This window comes from Haemorhous mexicanus, chromosome 6 (genome assembly GCF_027477595.1).
Source record: "Haemorhous mexicanus isolate bHaeMex1 chromosome 6, bHaeMex1.pri, whole genome shotgun sequence".
NCBI classification, from domain to species: domain Eukaryota; kingdom Metazoa; phylum Chordata; class Aves; order Passeriformes; family Fringillidae; genus Haemorhous; species Haemorhous mexicanus.
In genome coordinates this window covers 64,570,993-64,585,853 of record NC_082346.1, presented here as the reverse complement: position 1 = coordinate 64,585,853, position 14,861 = coordinate 64,570,993, and the positions used below count along the sequence as shown (strand labels likewise).

The 14,861-nt window shown below is 41.9% G+C and overlaps 1 protein-coding gene across 1 annotated transcript in view; it reads right to left on the bottom strand.

Annotated features, from left to right (window-relative positions):
* Positions 1–25: 25 nt before the first annotated feature.
* Positions 26–14,861, bottom strand: part of MAP4K5 (mitogen-activated protein kinase kinase kinase kinase 5) — a 64,681-nt gene continuing 49,845 nt past the window's right edge. The window contains exons 20-32 of the mRNA XM_059850692.1: positions 14,346–14,430; positions 14,144–14,223; positions 12,819–12,879; positions 11,857–11,859; positions 11,652–11,766; positions 11,461–11,519; positions 10,050–10,153; positions 8,082–8,259; positions 6,397–6,465; positions 5,897–5,989; positions 5,259–5,329; positions 4,493–4,548; positions 26–3,125 (exon numbers count right to left, since the gene is read on the bottom strand). Coding sequence (XP_059706675.1) covers positions 3,038–3,125; positions 4,493–4,548; positions 5,259–5,329; positions 5,897–5,989; positions 6,397–6,465; positions 8,082–8,259; positions 10,050–10,153; positions 11,461–11,519; positions 11,652–11,766; positions 11,857–11,859; positions 12,819–12,879; positions 14,144–14,223; positions 14,346–14,430 — 1,062 coding nt within the window. The 3' untranslated portion in view covers positions 26–3,037. The remainder of the gene's footprint in view (positions 3,126–4,492; positions 4,549–5,258; positions 5,330–5,896; positions 5,990–6,396; positions 6,466–8,081; positions 8,260–10,049; positions 10,154–11,460; positions 11,520–11,651; positions 11,767–11,856; positions 11,860–12,818; positions 12,880–14,143; positions 14,224–14,345; positions 14,431–14,861) is intronic.

Sequence of the window (14,861 nt, the reverse complement as noted above, 5' to 3'; positions counted from 1 at the left end):
TCCCAGCGAGTCACCACGGCACAGATCAAATAAAGCAGTTTATTTGGCATAGACTGAACTGCAACAGAAATTCCCGTGGAGCAAAGCCTGGTTACACAAACTGAACGAGTGCAGTTATGAGTCTCAGTTACACCTAAGGACTAAACAAGGTAAAAAAAGCACATTTCAGAGTCTCCCAGTCTGGTCCTTTCCATCCAGAGACACCGTGGCTCCCCTGATGCGTTGTACCTTTCTTCTTTACAGAGATGTCAGCACAATTCCAGCTGCGTTTTTCACTTGCAAGGAATTTGGTCAGGAAATCCAGAGAGATTAATCCACAGACTGCTCCTCCTATGCTGTTTGTACTTCCAAGAGCTCTGGGAGCCTGTTTTAAGGCTTTCAAGTTGGGTACAGGACCTCGTGCATCCAATAATTAAAATTCTGATCAATGTTGAGTGAGGAAGGAGGGGCTGAGCAAGCTTTTGCTTCATCACCCCCGAGCTCCCTCTGTTAGGCTTTCTCAAGCCTGGTTTAAATTCCACAAAAACAAAGGTACAGACAATACCAGACCAAATTAAACAGTCAAACACAAATTATACTGCTCAGAGTCACTGAGGATGGCTGAACACACAAATCTGCTCTGTGGTACGGAACAAAAGTGAGGTTTTACACTGGGAAACAGCATCTTGCAGATCATGCCAAAAAATGCCACTGTCTATGAAACCAGCACTAAGCATTTCACAACATGCCATTAGAAATGCTTCAACAGCTAAAAAAGGTTTGATTAAACAAGGACTGTCCCAAGTTTATTCTTTAGGATCCAGCAAAACATCAGCAATTCGTGTCAAAGAAAAATACTTTCTGCTTGTTATTTCTGCATGACAGTGTCATGACCTAAGAGTTATTTACTCCAGTTATTCCCCATAAATATTCAGATTTTATTTACAGGTTTCTCTAGTCTTTTAGAGATCTCCTTAAAGTGTTTTCAAAGATGAAGCTGAAATTACCTTCTGTAGTGAATGAGGTAAATTAAAAAGTGCTTGCTCTACAGTATCTACACCTGGTGCTTCACCTTAATTTTTGTTTTCAAGACCAGGAGAGGCACCATTTGAGGTTAATCACCAGTCACTGTTACCTGTGGAGAAGTAATTTCAATACTAGAGAACTCTTTTAGAAGACAAAAAATCACATGTCCTGCTTTTAATACTGCTGAGCCAATTCCAGCTGACCACCCCATAAGCACATTTTTCATGCTCTGTGGAGTGATTTATAAATTTCATCTGTACACTTACTACTTATTAAGCTTTGACACAGTGTCAGAACTGAAAAGCTTGACTTGATTTGGATGTCAAGTCAGCAAGAATTAGTTTTGAATGACAGTGGCTAAAATGCTGAATGTGTGCAGGGCTGTTTTCCCCTCTGCACCTTCCCCACTTGCAGCTGTCCTGAGTAAGGAGATGTCCCTGAGCCGTCACGTGGGCCCAGACAATTCCCTCCCTGTTAAATTATGGATCAGGGAGCCCGATGCCAACGCAGCACCAAAGCAGTCCCAGCTCTCACACACCTTTCCTGCTCTGCTCAAATGACCTGGGAATTCCAGCCTCTCCTTCCTAGGCAGCAGATCTCAGGAGCTGAACAGGCATTTAACTAAAAACCCCTTCAGTTCCAATGTTTCTGAGCACTGGGATTCTGCACCTGCCCAAGGAGGGTTCACATCAAAGCCAGCAGGGTAATGTGAGGTAGTAAAACCAGATACTCTCCTGGAGTCAGTCTATGTTTAATGGTACCTCAAGAATTTTAATTAATGAGGAAGACAAAAGGAACCGATGCGACTCTTCAATGGAGAAAAGAGAAAGGAAAAACAAATGCAGGTGACCAAAAAGTGATCAAAGCTTGGATACAGAATATGGTTCTTATCATGTTTATTTATACTCACAGCTGGGGCAGCAGCCATCCCCAAAGGACAGCAGCTGGAATGCTGCTCAAGCTCAGCTGGGGCTCCAGGCTCCCCTCTGCAACAGCATAAATAAACCACACGTCGTGGGCAGTTGGATACATGATACTTTCATTCATTAAGGATGATGACCTGCTACAATTTCCACTTCATGTCACAAGGCTTATCCCTAATTTATGAAAATAAAGCATATATGTTTTGTACATTTTTATATATATATGTATAAATATATATATAAAAAATACACACTGCCAGGCAACTTCACACACATGCACACGCACACACACGTGGATATTGTACACAGCCACCCAGGAGCAACAAGTCTGATATCAATATTCTACTTTGTGTACACACACCCTACGTCTAGAAGTAAGAAAATCCCTTTTATGGCAATTCTGCAGGCAGAAAAGTCAGTACAAAATACTTTGTTGTACAAAACTGCATTTTTTCTTTTTTACATGATCACCCAACACGGTAACACACCCCTCAGTAATGCACTACATCTCTACAAGGAAAAAGAATAATCAAATCTTTATACAATTGTAAAAAAAAAAAAAAAAAAAGTAAGCTGCTCTGCAACCTTCCTTTGCTAAAAGTTAGACATTACCCCATCCTAGCAGCAGATTAATAAATAAGGATTAAATAGTCTATTATACAAAGCCATACCCAATGGCAGATTTAAAACCAAAAAGCTTTGCAGATACTTTCACTTCCTACACAAATCTTTGTTTTATTAAGAATAAGACTCAGTATAAAACGGGGCAACAGCCAGCACTAGATCTGTATCTACAGAATAAAAGGAAAACCCAAGGGAAGGGAAATATTTAACAGTTTATGGCACCTTTACTGCAGAACACGTTTCAAGGCTCTGTTTCCCTAGGACTAACGAGTAAAGGGCTCTTTATCTCAGCTTTTATTAAGCAAACTCAACATAACCAACCACACAGTGGCAAGAGACAGAACCAGCTGTTCCCAGCTGCAAAAATGGATTGATTCCCACCCCAAAGCCCAGCACAGCTCGGGGGTCAGACAAGGAGCAGCCAAGTCCCGGTTTCCTGGTGCTCCTGGGTCCCAGTTCCCTCTGCTGCCTGGGCTGGGTGCTGCTCAGTAGCTGTTCTCATGTCCAGCCAGGATGTAGAGGTTGCTGTGAGCTGTGGGGTTTTCTGTGGGCCTGCTCTCCAGCACAACCACTCTGCAATCAAATACAAACGGGATCCACAGTTAGGGGAAAAGAACAGCTCCTGGTGTAACTCCTGAGGAGGAAACTCAGGGGTTTCTACAGACTGGGGACAGAGGTTCTCTGAGATATCTTGGTTGTTTAATGCTATAACCAGTTCCCTCATTTTCCAGCATCACTTCTGATAAAAACACTCAAGGGCAAGGTACAGTGGAAGGGTTGGAACTGGATGATTTGAAACGTCCCTTCCAACCCAATCTATTCTGTAATTCCATGATCCCATCATCTGTAGCCCAAATGTTTATCCCTCCTACATCTTCTGATAAGCAACCTCAACAATTCTCCTCCCTCCTAAATATTTATCACCTCGAGGGTTCACAGGGATCACTGAACCCCATCTCTGCCTTTGTCCTGCTGGATCATGTTCCTGTGGGCCACTCTGGAAAATGATTCTCCCCCTGTCTTGGCACACTGACCGCTGCTGGACCTTGACCATCAGCTGCTGTGGTTGGGCCTCTGAGTTCCCCTCTCCCAAATCCCGAGCATTCCTCTGCACCAGGTCCTGTTGTTTTTAGGATTAAACTTGTCTCTGCTTTTTGTTTTCCTCAAGGAGTTTCCAAATTAAGTCTCTGAACAGCCTCTGGCCCTGATCCTCACCTCTGCACCCAAGCAGTTCTGGAGTGATCCAAGGTAATGAGGTGATTCCACATCTCACTGAACAGCAGGAAACCTCCTGCTCCATTTGTACAGAGATGGAAAATACAAACCAAAGGGTTTGGCAGCTCCAGGGCCAGATGAGGGAGCAGAGGATCAGGGATTTGAGAGCAGGAGGTGTTCAAGGCTCTGAGCCACCCGGGCTAGTGGAAGGTGAAGAAGAAGAGCTTTAGGTCCCTTCCAACCCAAACCAGCCTGAGATTCTGTGGCTGAAGTGGTTGCTGGAATCATCCCTGTCTATTCCTACATTTCTCCCCCTGGCTGGCTGAGAATCCACAAGGGAATGCATTCAACTTGGAGCCCAGGCTGCAAACCTGGGCACAGCTGCACCTCTCCCCACCTGTGCAGCTGGAAGGGATCAGCTGATCTTATGGAAAATGTGTGGATTTGGATCACTGGGACTAAAACCTGAGTTTGCTATTTCCAACCAGCTGTTTTTAACTGGCTGCTGCCAGGGTAATTCCCAGCTCACCAGGACAATCCAAAACCAGGAACAGGCTTTTCCAGAAGTGCACTGGGCACCCTGCAAGCCCAGAGCATCTCTCCTCTCTCCCTGACACTTGGTGCCCACAGACAGAGCTGGGCTGGGCTGGAAGCCAGGCTCAGCTGGGAACTAGAAAAGCTGGTTTAAATAAAACAAAAGGTTTCTGTTTCTGCAGGGGGATTACCTGTCTGAGCCCAGCAGGCGGAAAACCCTGGTTTCATCAGATATCTCCTGGGTCACCTGCAGAAAAACACAGATATTCAGATAGATTTCAGCAGCACAAAGAAATTTATTGGTCTGAGTTGGAAGAAAGGAAACATTCAAATGCAATTTAATGCAAAGTACAGGACTGAAATGGATAAACTGATGTTAAGCATTGTGGAATGTGAGCATTCTCACTTGGGAAGCAGAGATGATGCCTCTGGTTTGGCTTTTCTATTTTTCACATTCTGTGCTGCTTTAGTGTGTGAGTCTGGGCTTCATATTATGGGATGGTGAGCTCTGTGCACAGAGCAGGGAGACAAAACAATTCCTGCTCCAGCTGGGCACCAAGGACAAATGATCCCAATCTCAGCCCAGGAGCACAAACCCCGTGGGCTGGAGAGAGAAAAACAAGCAGGGTGAGAGTGCCTGGGCTGAAGCTGGGCTGGGACAATGAACTGCAAGGTGCAAATGGAGCAGAGCTGATCCCAGGGAGAGACCCCGTGCCCGGCCGGGCATTTTGGGGCCTTTTTGGGTCATCTTGGGTGCAGCCCTGGCTGGGCTCTGGTGCTGCCCAAGGTGGATCCATGGAGGAGATCCTTGGAATCAATCCCTGCTTTATTCTGGGACTCCATCCAGCCTCTGCTCTAGGGCAGCCTGCACAAGGCATCAGAGACAGAAGCCAAAAGATCCAGTGGTAAATAAGGAACAGGAGGAATTAAACTGGAATTAAACTGGAGATCACTTACTTCATCTGACTTGAAGCTCTTGCCCTGCATGCCATGTTTCCAGAAGGCCAGCACGCTGTCCTGAAGGCACACTGCAAAGCAGGGACACATCACACCCCATTCCCTGCAGCCCTGCTTTCCCAGTGCCTCTGGAGAACCCCTCAGGAAGTGTAAAACCAAACAGGGCCAAGCAAAGCACCCTGGGCTGCTGGAAATGACACATCACCTGAATGATTACAGTTACTTCAAAACAGATGAATGATGGAAAATGGGAGTTTTCCATTCAGGGATGGAGAGAGCACAGAGCTGCCAGCTCTGAGTGTGATTTAATTCTGTGATTCTGAGAGTTTATCACAGCAGAAATTCTTGTCTGACAGCTACAATTCAAGTTTTTTAAAAAAACTCCTGTCCTAGTCTAAAGACAGCAGCTTGAGAATTTGATTCAAATATTACTACCCTGACTATTAAAAATGGATGTGCTATTACTTGAAATAAAATCTTAACTTTTAGAAGGCTAACCCAGATTTATGATTTATTACTAAACCCCTTTTCCTGCCCAAATTTTGTTCTCTTTGCTATGGAAATGACCAGAAACCAGTCAGGCTTTCAACAGTGAGTTCTTACACCCCTGAGAGACACCAGAGCAGCAAATCACTCACCCACTGACTCGATGCAGAAATCAAAGCTCAGCTCAGAAGCCAACTTCTTGCTTGACTTCAATTTCCCTTGTAAATTCACTATTTTCACAAATCCTCAAGAGAAAGAGAAAAATCAGCATTAAAATCCACTGCTGAAAAGGATTTAAGTGTGAAATACAAATTTCATCTTTCAGGCACAAAGAAATACCCAAATTTAACACCTGCAGCATTTGCTAAAATGAACCCAAGAGCATCTTTCTCTCAAAATAAATTCAGGAAACTTTGTACACTTGGGGTGGTTTTACACTGACAGAGTGAGGCACACACAAAGAGGGAAAGTGGAATTACAAAAGCCAGAATGAAATCCCACTTATCCAATCTATCCTTTTGGAACTATTACAACACAAATTAATAATGTAGAGAGAAAAAAAAAAAAAAAACAAGCTCGTGGTGAAGTTCAAATCAACCCAAGATCTGCACGAGGTGTGGTGAGTTAGCCAAGAGAATTTTGTGTTACTCACTGTCCAGGCACACCAGGACAGTGTCTCTCTCCAGCTGTGTCACGTGAATGGCATCCAACTGCTGATTGCCTGGGGAAAAAAATCAGATTATTTTATGTTTTATATCCCATCAAGAGACTCTGCTCCCCCCCAAGCTTTTTTTCACTCTGCTCTTGTTACTCTGATTTTTTTTTGTTTACTCTGATTTTTAGAGGCTGTGAGATCCCAGAATGTTCTGGGAAAAGCATGAACCTCCCTGTTCAAAGCAGGTATTTAATAGGAAAACACAACTTTTACTGGATAAAACAGATTTTATGCTATGGTTCAGCACAGCTTCCTCCATAGAGAGGCACCACAATAAACAAAAGAACTTTTAATCCTAAAAACCCACTCTTTCCCCATAAATCCACATCTGGAAAGATTTTTGTGATGATAATAAACTAGTTTAAGAGATTTTTTTTTCTAGTTTTTACTAATGAAGTTGTTCCTACAGCTGCTAAAAAGCAATATTTAAAGGTAAAAATGGACATCCAACAAAGGCAAAGGAGAAAAGCAGTTGCAAAATATCAACCAGGTCTTAAAAATAACCCAAATCTTTGCTTTTTAAGAGCCAGCTGAAGATAACAACCCTCCCCCAAGGGCTGGAGGAGCACAAGAATCCATTTCTGGGAGTTGTTATGCAGGAAAGGAGGGCAAAGAGCAGGATCCCAGGAAAGTGCATGGAACCACAAAGGAGAACCCAACCAGCAGGGTGTGACTGATGCTTAAGGAAATTTAGAAAATAAAAGGTTTTTTGTAAGAACAGTTTGTGCTGATGTGGGCTAGGTCAGCACAACAAAAAGTCAGGGAATCACAGAATAATTGGGAAATTACCTTAAATTCCATCCTATCCTATCCTATCCTATCCTATCCTATCCTATCCTATCCTATCCTATCCTATCCTATCCTATCCCATCCCATCCCATCCCATCCCATCCCATCCCATCCCATCCCATCCCATCCCATCCCATCCCATCCCATCCCATCCCATCCCATCCCATCCCATGGATCCCATCCCATGGATCCCATCCATCCCATGGATCCCATGGATCCCATCCCATCCCATGGATCCCATCCCATCCCATTGGATCCCATCCCATTGGATCCCATCCCATTGGATCCCATCCCATTGGATCCCATCCCATTGGATCCCATCCCATTGGATCCCATCCCATCCCATCCCATCCCATCCCATCCCATCCCATCCCATCCCATCCCATCCCATCCCATCCCATCCCATCCCATCCCATCCCATGGATTCCATGGATCCCATCCCATCCCATCCCATGGATCCCATCCCATCCCATCCCACCCCTGCCATGGCAGGGACACCTCCCACTGTCCCAGGTTGCTCCCAGCCCCAGTCTCCAGCCTGGCCTTGAGCACTGCCAAGGATCCAGGGGCAGCCACAGCTGCTCTGTCAATCCCAGCCCAGCCAGGAATTCCCAATCCCCAATCTCCCACCCATCCCTGCCCTCTGGCAGTGGGAGCCATTCCCTGGCTCCTGTCCCTCCATCCCTTGTCCCCAGTCCCTCTCCATGTGGGATCAGCTTCCACGTGCTCCAGGCAGAGAAGCTGCCAATCCTCAAGGCTTCCCAAAGCGCTCCAGGAAGGAATTGCCAACACTGCCAGCAGCAGAGCAGCTGGAGGAGGGAGGCAGGCCTCACCTGCCCCGATCTCAGTGAACCAGGAGGAGGCAGAGTTGAGGTTGATTGTCTCGAAGTGCACCACCTGGCCGGGCTGGGCGCCGCGCGAGATGGCCACGCACACCATGGGGTACTCCTGCTCGGGGATCACCAGCATCTCGAACACGTGCAGCGGGCTGGGCAGCGGGAAGTCAAAGTGCTGCCAAAACAAAACGCAGCTCTGGGCCTGCCCTCGCCTCGGAGGGGCTCTGCAACTGCACGCCCAGAGTGGATATACACACGGTATGCTTAGAGAAATATTATGTTTATATTAATGTCAGTATGTTTGTATTAATTTTATTCCTATTAATAGATACATTATAAAGCTATTGAATATAGTTATTATATATTTTATATATTTTTATAGAGAATTATATATTTTATATATATATTATATTATATTATATTATATTATATATATATTATAAATAAATTTATATCTAATAAATATATAAAAATGTAATATACTATTAGTATAATTATATTTATAGTACTTATATTTATATTAATTTTATTCCTATTAATAGATACATTATAAAGCTATTGAATATAGTTATTATATATTTTATATATTTTTATAGAGAATTATATATATTATATATATATTATATTATATTATATATATTATAAATAAATTTATATCTAATAAATATATAAAAATGTAATATACTATTAGTATAATTATATTTATAGTACTTATATTTATATTAATTTTATTTCTATTAATAGATACATTATAAAGCTATTGAATATAGTTATTATATATTTTATGTATTTTTATAGAGAATTATATATTATATATAATATATAGATTTATAAATAAATTTATATCTAATAAATATATTAAAAATGTAATATACTATTAGTATAATTATATTTATAGTGCTTATATTTATATTAATAAAATATACAATAAATCGATTTAATCAAATATATTTAAGAAATTTATTATATATTATATACATTATATATAATATATAATGTATAGAATAAATACAATATATAATACTTTTATTAAATATATTTTATTAAATATATTTTAGGTATAATTTCTATATATTATCTTTTGAGATATATATATAATATTATATTACATTATACTATATTACATTACATTATACTATATTAATTATATTACACTCTATTATATTATACTATATTATCTTAATAATATACAAAATAGAATCTATTATATATTATATTATAATATGTATCTCTATGTAATAAATACATTTATTTATATTTAATAAAATTCATATATTATATCAACATTATCTTTTTATTATAGATTTAAATATACCGAGTATATTTATAAATATACAGAGCATACAGAGTATATTCTGTATAAAAATATTTATTAGTATTTATATTTATTAATATTATTGTATATTACTGCATTGTTGTGTATTGCACATTACTGTATTAGTGGTATTACTGTATATTTATAAATGGTAATTTCTATTCTGTATACAGAGTAGAAATTTTGTATATATTGTGTATATATATTGTGCATTGCATATTACTGTATTATTGCATATTACTGTGTATTTATAAATGGTAGATTTCTATTCTGTATACAGAGTAGAAATTTTGTATATACTGTATATATATACTGTGTATTGTATATTACTGTACTATTGTGTATTACTGAATATTTATAAATTGTATATTGTATAAATATAGAGAATTTTCCTGCTTTTGCAGCTGGGCAGAGGTGGATCATGGTGTATCACTGCCAGTGCTGGGCTTGATCCAGCACTGAAATGATTTTTCTATTACTTTAATTACTTCAGTCACAAGATTTTCTGAGTCAAAAGTCTCCAGCCAGATTTTCAAGTGCTCACAACCCACAAATGGAACCAGACTGGGCTGAACTTTCCACCCCAAACTCTGCAAAGGCTCTTTCAACAACTGCATGACAATTGAGCTGCAGCAGAAGTGAATGCTTACCTTTATTAACATGAATTTCTGCATTGGCTCATACCACTGGAGCAGAACAATTCCAGACTGCAGTGCACCACACAGGTACTTGTGGCCTGTGTAGGGATTTCGTACTACCCAGAATAAAAAACCAGAAAACAGTCACTTTAAAGCTCTGCAAGTTCAGTTTATACTTGGAAAAACCCCAAAACCCCAACCCTACAGCTATCTTTACACATGAGTTAAGAAGCAGCACTATAAAATCCTATCATGGCAGGATTAGGCTCGGAAGGAACTTTAAGCCCATCTTGTTCCATCAGTTTCCCACTTGTTCCCTTCTGGCTTCCCATTCCAACATCCCCAGTGATTACCATTGTGCCACATTCCAGATAAATTCAATTAGAGCTTTAATTAACAACCAGCAAAATTCCTGGAGTCCCAGTTCTGAGGCAGAAAAGCTGCAGTGCCCCTCCCTGGGGCTGGGGCTGGAATAAATCCCCAGGCAGGGAAGGTGGGAAACTCCTGGGGGGCTCTGACCCTCATGAAATACAAAGCCAGGGTTTGGGGGGGATTTTAAGCTCAGCTGGACACAGGAGCAGCCTGATTTCAGGAATTATTTGTAAATGGGGCTGTTGTGGGCCCTTTACATGAGCTGAACAGGATCTCCAAGCATGCAGCTTTATACTGATAGCAATATTTATAACATTTAAATTTATACATTCCAATATATAATATGCATTATATATTTTGTATTTATACTTTATATTTACAATGTTTGTATCTGTATTTTAGGGGTGGACAGGCACAATCTGCAGATGTGGCACTTGGGGATGTGGGTTAGTGCTGGGCTGGGGGAATGGATGGATGATCTCAGAGGGCTTTTCCAGCCTTGATAATTCCAGGATTCTCATTTCACACAGCACCAGGGAAAGGAAAGGACAAATCCACAACTTCCCAAGCTTTAACTCTTTCTGTGCCCTTCAAACTGCACTTATGGCTCTGCCCTCCCCAGGCTGCCAGAATTTTTATTGCTACTGATCCTCTCCTGGTGGAAAATATTCAAGTTTTCCTCACTAAGGGTTGGACCTGGGTCACACCTTGAGCCAAGGTGACAAAGCAGAAATGCTGTTTGTGGGTGTGCCAGGGCTCTGGGAAGGATTTAATCCCCAAATCCAAAATCTCTCCCTGCCCTTTGGCAGTGGGAATCCCCCTTGGCCTGGCACTCCCTCCCTTGCCCACAGTTTCTCTCTGTTTTTCCTGTAGCTCCATCAGGCACTGAAATGCCCCAGTGAGGTAATCCTGGAACACCTCCAGGCTGAACCACCCCAATTCCCTCAGCCTTTCCTCTGAACAAAGAACTGTGAAGTTTATTAGAAAGAAATGAGTTTCAGACATGCCATGTCCAGGGGAACAAATGGCAAAGCTGGATTTGCCTGCTCACCTATACAGCATTTGTGGCATCCTTTTGTGTCAGGGATCTTGGTTGTTAAGGCAAATTTCCTGGAGTAAAAATCACCAAAAAATGCATCAATAACAGGTGATGGGGCCCTACACACACCAACTCAACAGCACCAACACAACTGATGGCTATTTTCACTTATTAATAATTGTCTAGAAGTGAAAGGTTTGTACCTTGGTAATATTTTGTCAGGAAATCTGTGGGTTTGAATATGAGCAGCTAATCCTGTTTTTTTGGCTTGTTCAAACAATGCTATTAAATTATGGGAGTAGAGCTGGAATGTTTTCCCTGCAAGAGAGAAAAGCACAGTTGACATCTCAGCCACTGCTCCAGCACAGAATTACAATATTCAGGAAAATGCAAATATGGAAAAATTACCTTCTGCAAACAGGTGTCAGGTAGGTCAAGTCCAGATATGAAGAAAAATAAATCAAGATAAAAATAGTAATGAATACAGAGAAGATCAGAGCTCATTTCATTACAGTTAGTTTTATGCAAACATTTTTTACAAACCCACAATAAATTATAGTAAATAAATAATGTATAGTATATAATTATATATAGTATATAATATATACTATATAGATATTTATTTTATAAATTATAATATACTATATTTATATATTAGACTTTATAATATAAATTATAATAAATAATATATTTTTATTATAAATTATATTTTAAAATATTTAAGATATTTTCTTCTCTATAAACCAAGACAAGTGTTCCATAAATCCTGCATGCATGTTTAAAGGCACAGTCCCACCATCAGCCTCCATGGCACAGTGCCTCATTCCTGTCTGGAATGTTCTATTCCAGGACAAGTGACAGCCCAGGAATCAGGAAAACTGCTGGATCAGCAGTACCTGAAAGCCACCTCGTTCTCCTTCAGAGGGACACAGGTTTTCTTTCAGAACCACAGAATCCCAGAGTGGGTTGGGTTGGGAGGGACCTTAAATCCCACCCAGTGCCAGCCCTGCCATGGCAGGGACACCTCCCACTGTCCCAGGGTGTCCCAGTGTCCAGCCTGGCCTTGGGCACTGCCAGGGATCCAGGGGCAGCCACAGCTGCTCTGGCAATTCCAGCCCAGCCAGGAATTCCCAATCTCCCATCCATCCCTGCCCTCTGGCACTGGGAGCCATTCCCTGGCTCCTGTCCCTCCATCCCTTGTCCCCAGTCCCTCTCCAGTTCTCCTGGAGCCCCTCCAGGCCCTGCCAGGGGCTCTGAGCATTCCCTGGAGCCTTCTCCTCTCCAGACTGACCCCACACATTGCATCAATCATGATTTAAGTGTTCCTGTTTATTTACAGCTGCCATCACTTCCCCTGCACTGACACTCACCTGACAGGGACATGAGGGTGTTGTTGATAACGTACAGCCAGGTGCACTTCCGAGGGAATAACTGGAAAAAAAGAGTAAAATTCCATGAATAGAAACCTCCAGGAATTTTAAACTGGGATTGTCTCTGCTTGTTCCACCTCCTTCATTCCTGCAGGGATCCACACTGGAGAAAATCCCATTTTTCTGTTTATTCCCTAGTTTGGATTCTTAGCCCTGCACAGACAGACCATGGAATATTGGAATGAGTGCCCAAGGCCAGGCTTGGAGCAGCCTGGGACAGTGGGAGGTGTCCCTGCCATGGCAAGGGTGGAACTGGGTGGGATTTAAGTCCCTTTCATCCCAAACCATTCCATGATTCTAGGGCACTTTGTCCCATGTGCCACTCCCACATAAAAGAAAAATAAGAAAAGAGGTGTAGGAGAAAGTAGAAATAAAAGATCCAACTGGTTGGACACAAACCCTGAGCATCTCCCAGCAATTTTCTGTTTAGCAGAATAGCTTTGGGGTTATTCAGTGTTTCCACTGAAAAACTACAAATGGAATAAAACATTTCCTCCTGGCACTGGGAGATGTTAACCCTGGACACACAGGAAGCACTCTGGAAGATGCAACCAGAATGAAAAGTTGGAGAAACACCTCAGAATGTGCATCTGGAGGGGAGAAATCAGCAAATGGATACAAGGAAATGCAAGAACAAGTGGTGTGGCAGAAGCCTGTGGGGTTTCAGGGGGTTACACCTGACCTTTGCCAGCTGGGAATGCTCTCAGGGAAAAGGAAACTTTGTTTGAAGGGCACTGAATGTTCTCCCTACCCACCCTGGCACAGCCAACCCTTCACTGGCACATAAAGAAGCACGTGGAAAAGCCCAGAGAGGACTGTCAGATGAAATCATTTAGGAAAACACACAAGGAATGAGATTCCAAGAACATCCTGAGTCTGAAACACCAGATTTAAGACCACGACTGCAGGAAATGGCTTTGGAAAGGGTCAGAAAGCCCAGGAAAAGCTTCTTGGGGATAACAGCAGCAGCTGAATGAAAGGATTGAGGGCTTTGCATCCAAGGAGCTGCCATGTGCCATCTAGTGGGGATGGAATGGAGGGAGAAGGACTGGGAATTTTCTCCAAGGAGATGGAAGATTTGACAAGCAGCAACTAAAAATTATAGGGAGGTCAGGGAACAAAGAATTTCCAAGTTTTCCCTAGTGGCTTTGATGGGAATCATTTAAGCCCCAGAGCCTGGTACCCACCTTCTCCCTCCAGTGCCAAAGTTCATTCTCCAGAACATCCCCAACTCTGTTCTGTGTGTCCAGCCCTCCAGAACTCACCTGTTCCATGGTTGCTTCGTGAAGTTCATTCAAATTCAGGGTGTAGATCCCTTCTTCTGTGCCAAAGATGATGTACTGATCTGAAAAATCAGTGGAAAGGGATTATTCCCTTTCCAGTTTGGGGAGTTTCAAATGCAAACCTAAAATAACTTTAGAAATTGTTTTCTTTCCCAGCCCATCACCAAACCTAACATAACTTCACCTTTAGTATCTGGATGTATCCATGAAGTTGCACAATTAATCTTCAAAGGACAACCATCAAAGACTTTGGAAAAACAGGCTCCCATCTGAAAGACACCAAAACTGAAACCTGAAACAAATTTAGAGTGTGAAGAGCTGATTTCCTGGCCACTCACACACAGCTCAACACACAATGCCTTTCACACCTCTTAATTTGAATTAATGGACGTTCAAAAATGCAAAGAGGGCTCAAAATGGTATCAAGAACTTCAGGTACCTACTGGGTAAGAACAATACACTCTGGAGGGATTTAAAATCTATGTGGATGTGGCACTTGGGGACATGGCTCAGTGGTGGGGAGAATGGTTGGATTCAGTCGTCCTAGAGGGCTTTTCCAATCTGAATTATTCTACATTATCTGAATACTGTTATTTATTGAATATAAAAATCATATGAATACTGAGTGCTTATAAGATGGCACATGAAGGAGAACAGGCAAAACCCAGTCATCACTACAACCTCTTCCCATTTCTGTGCC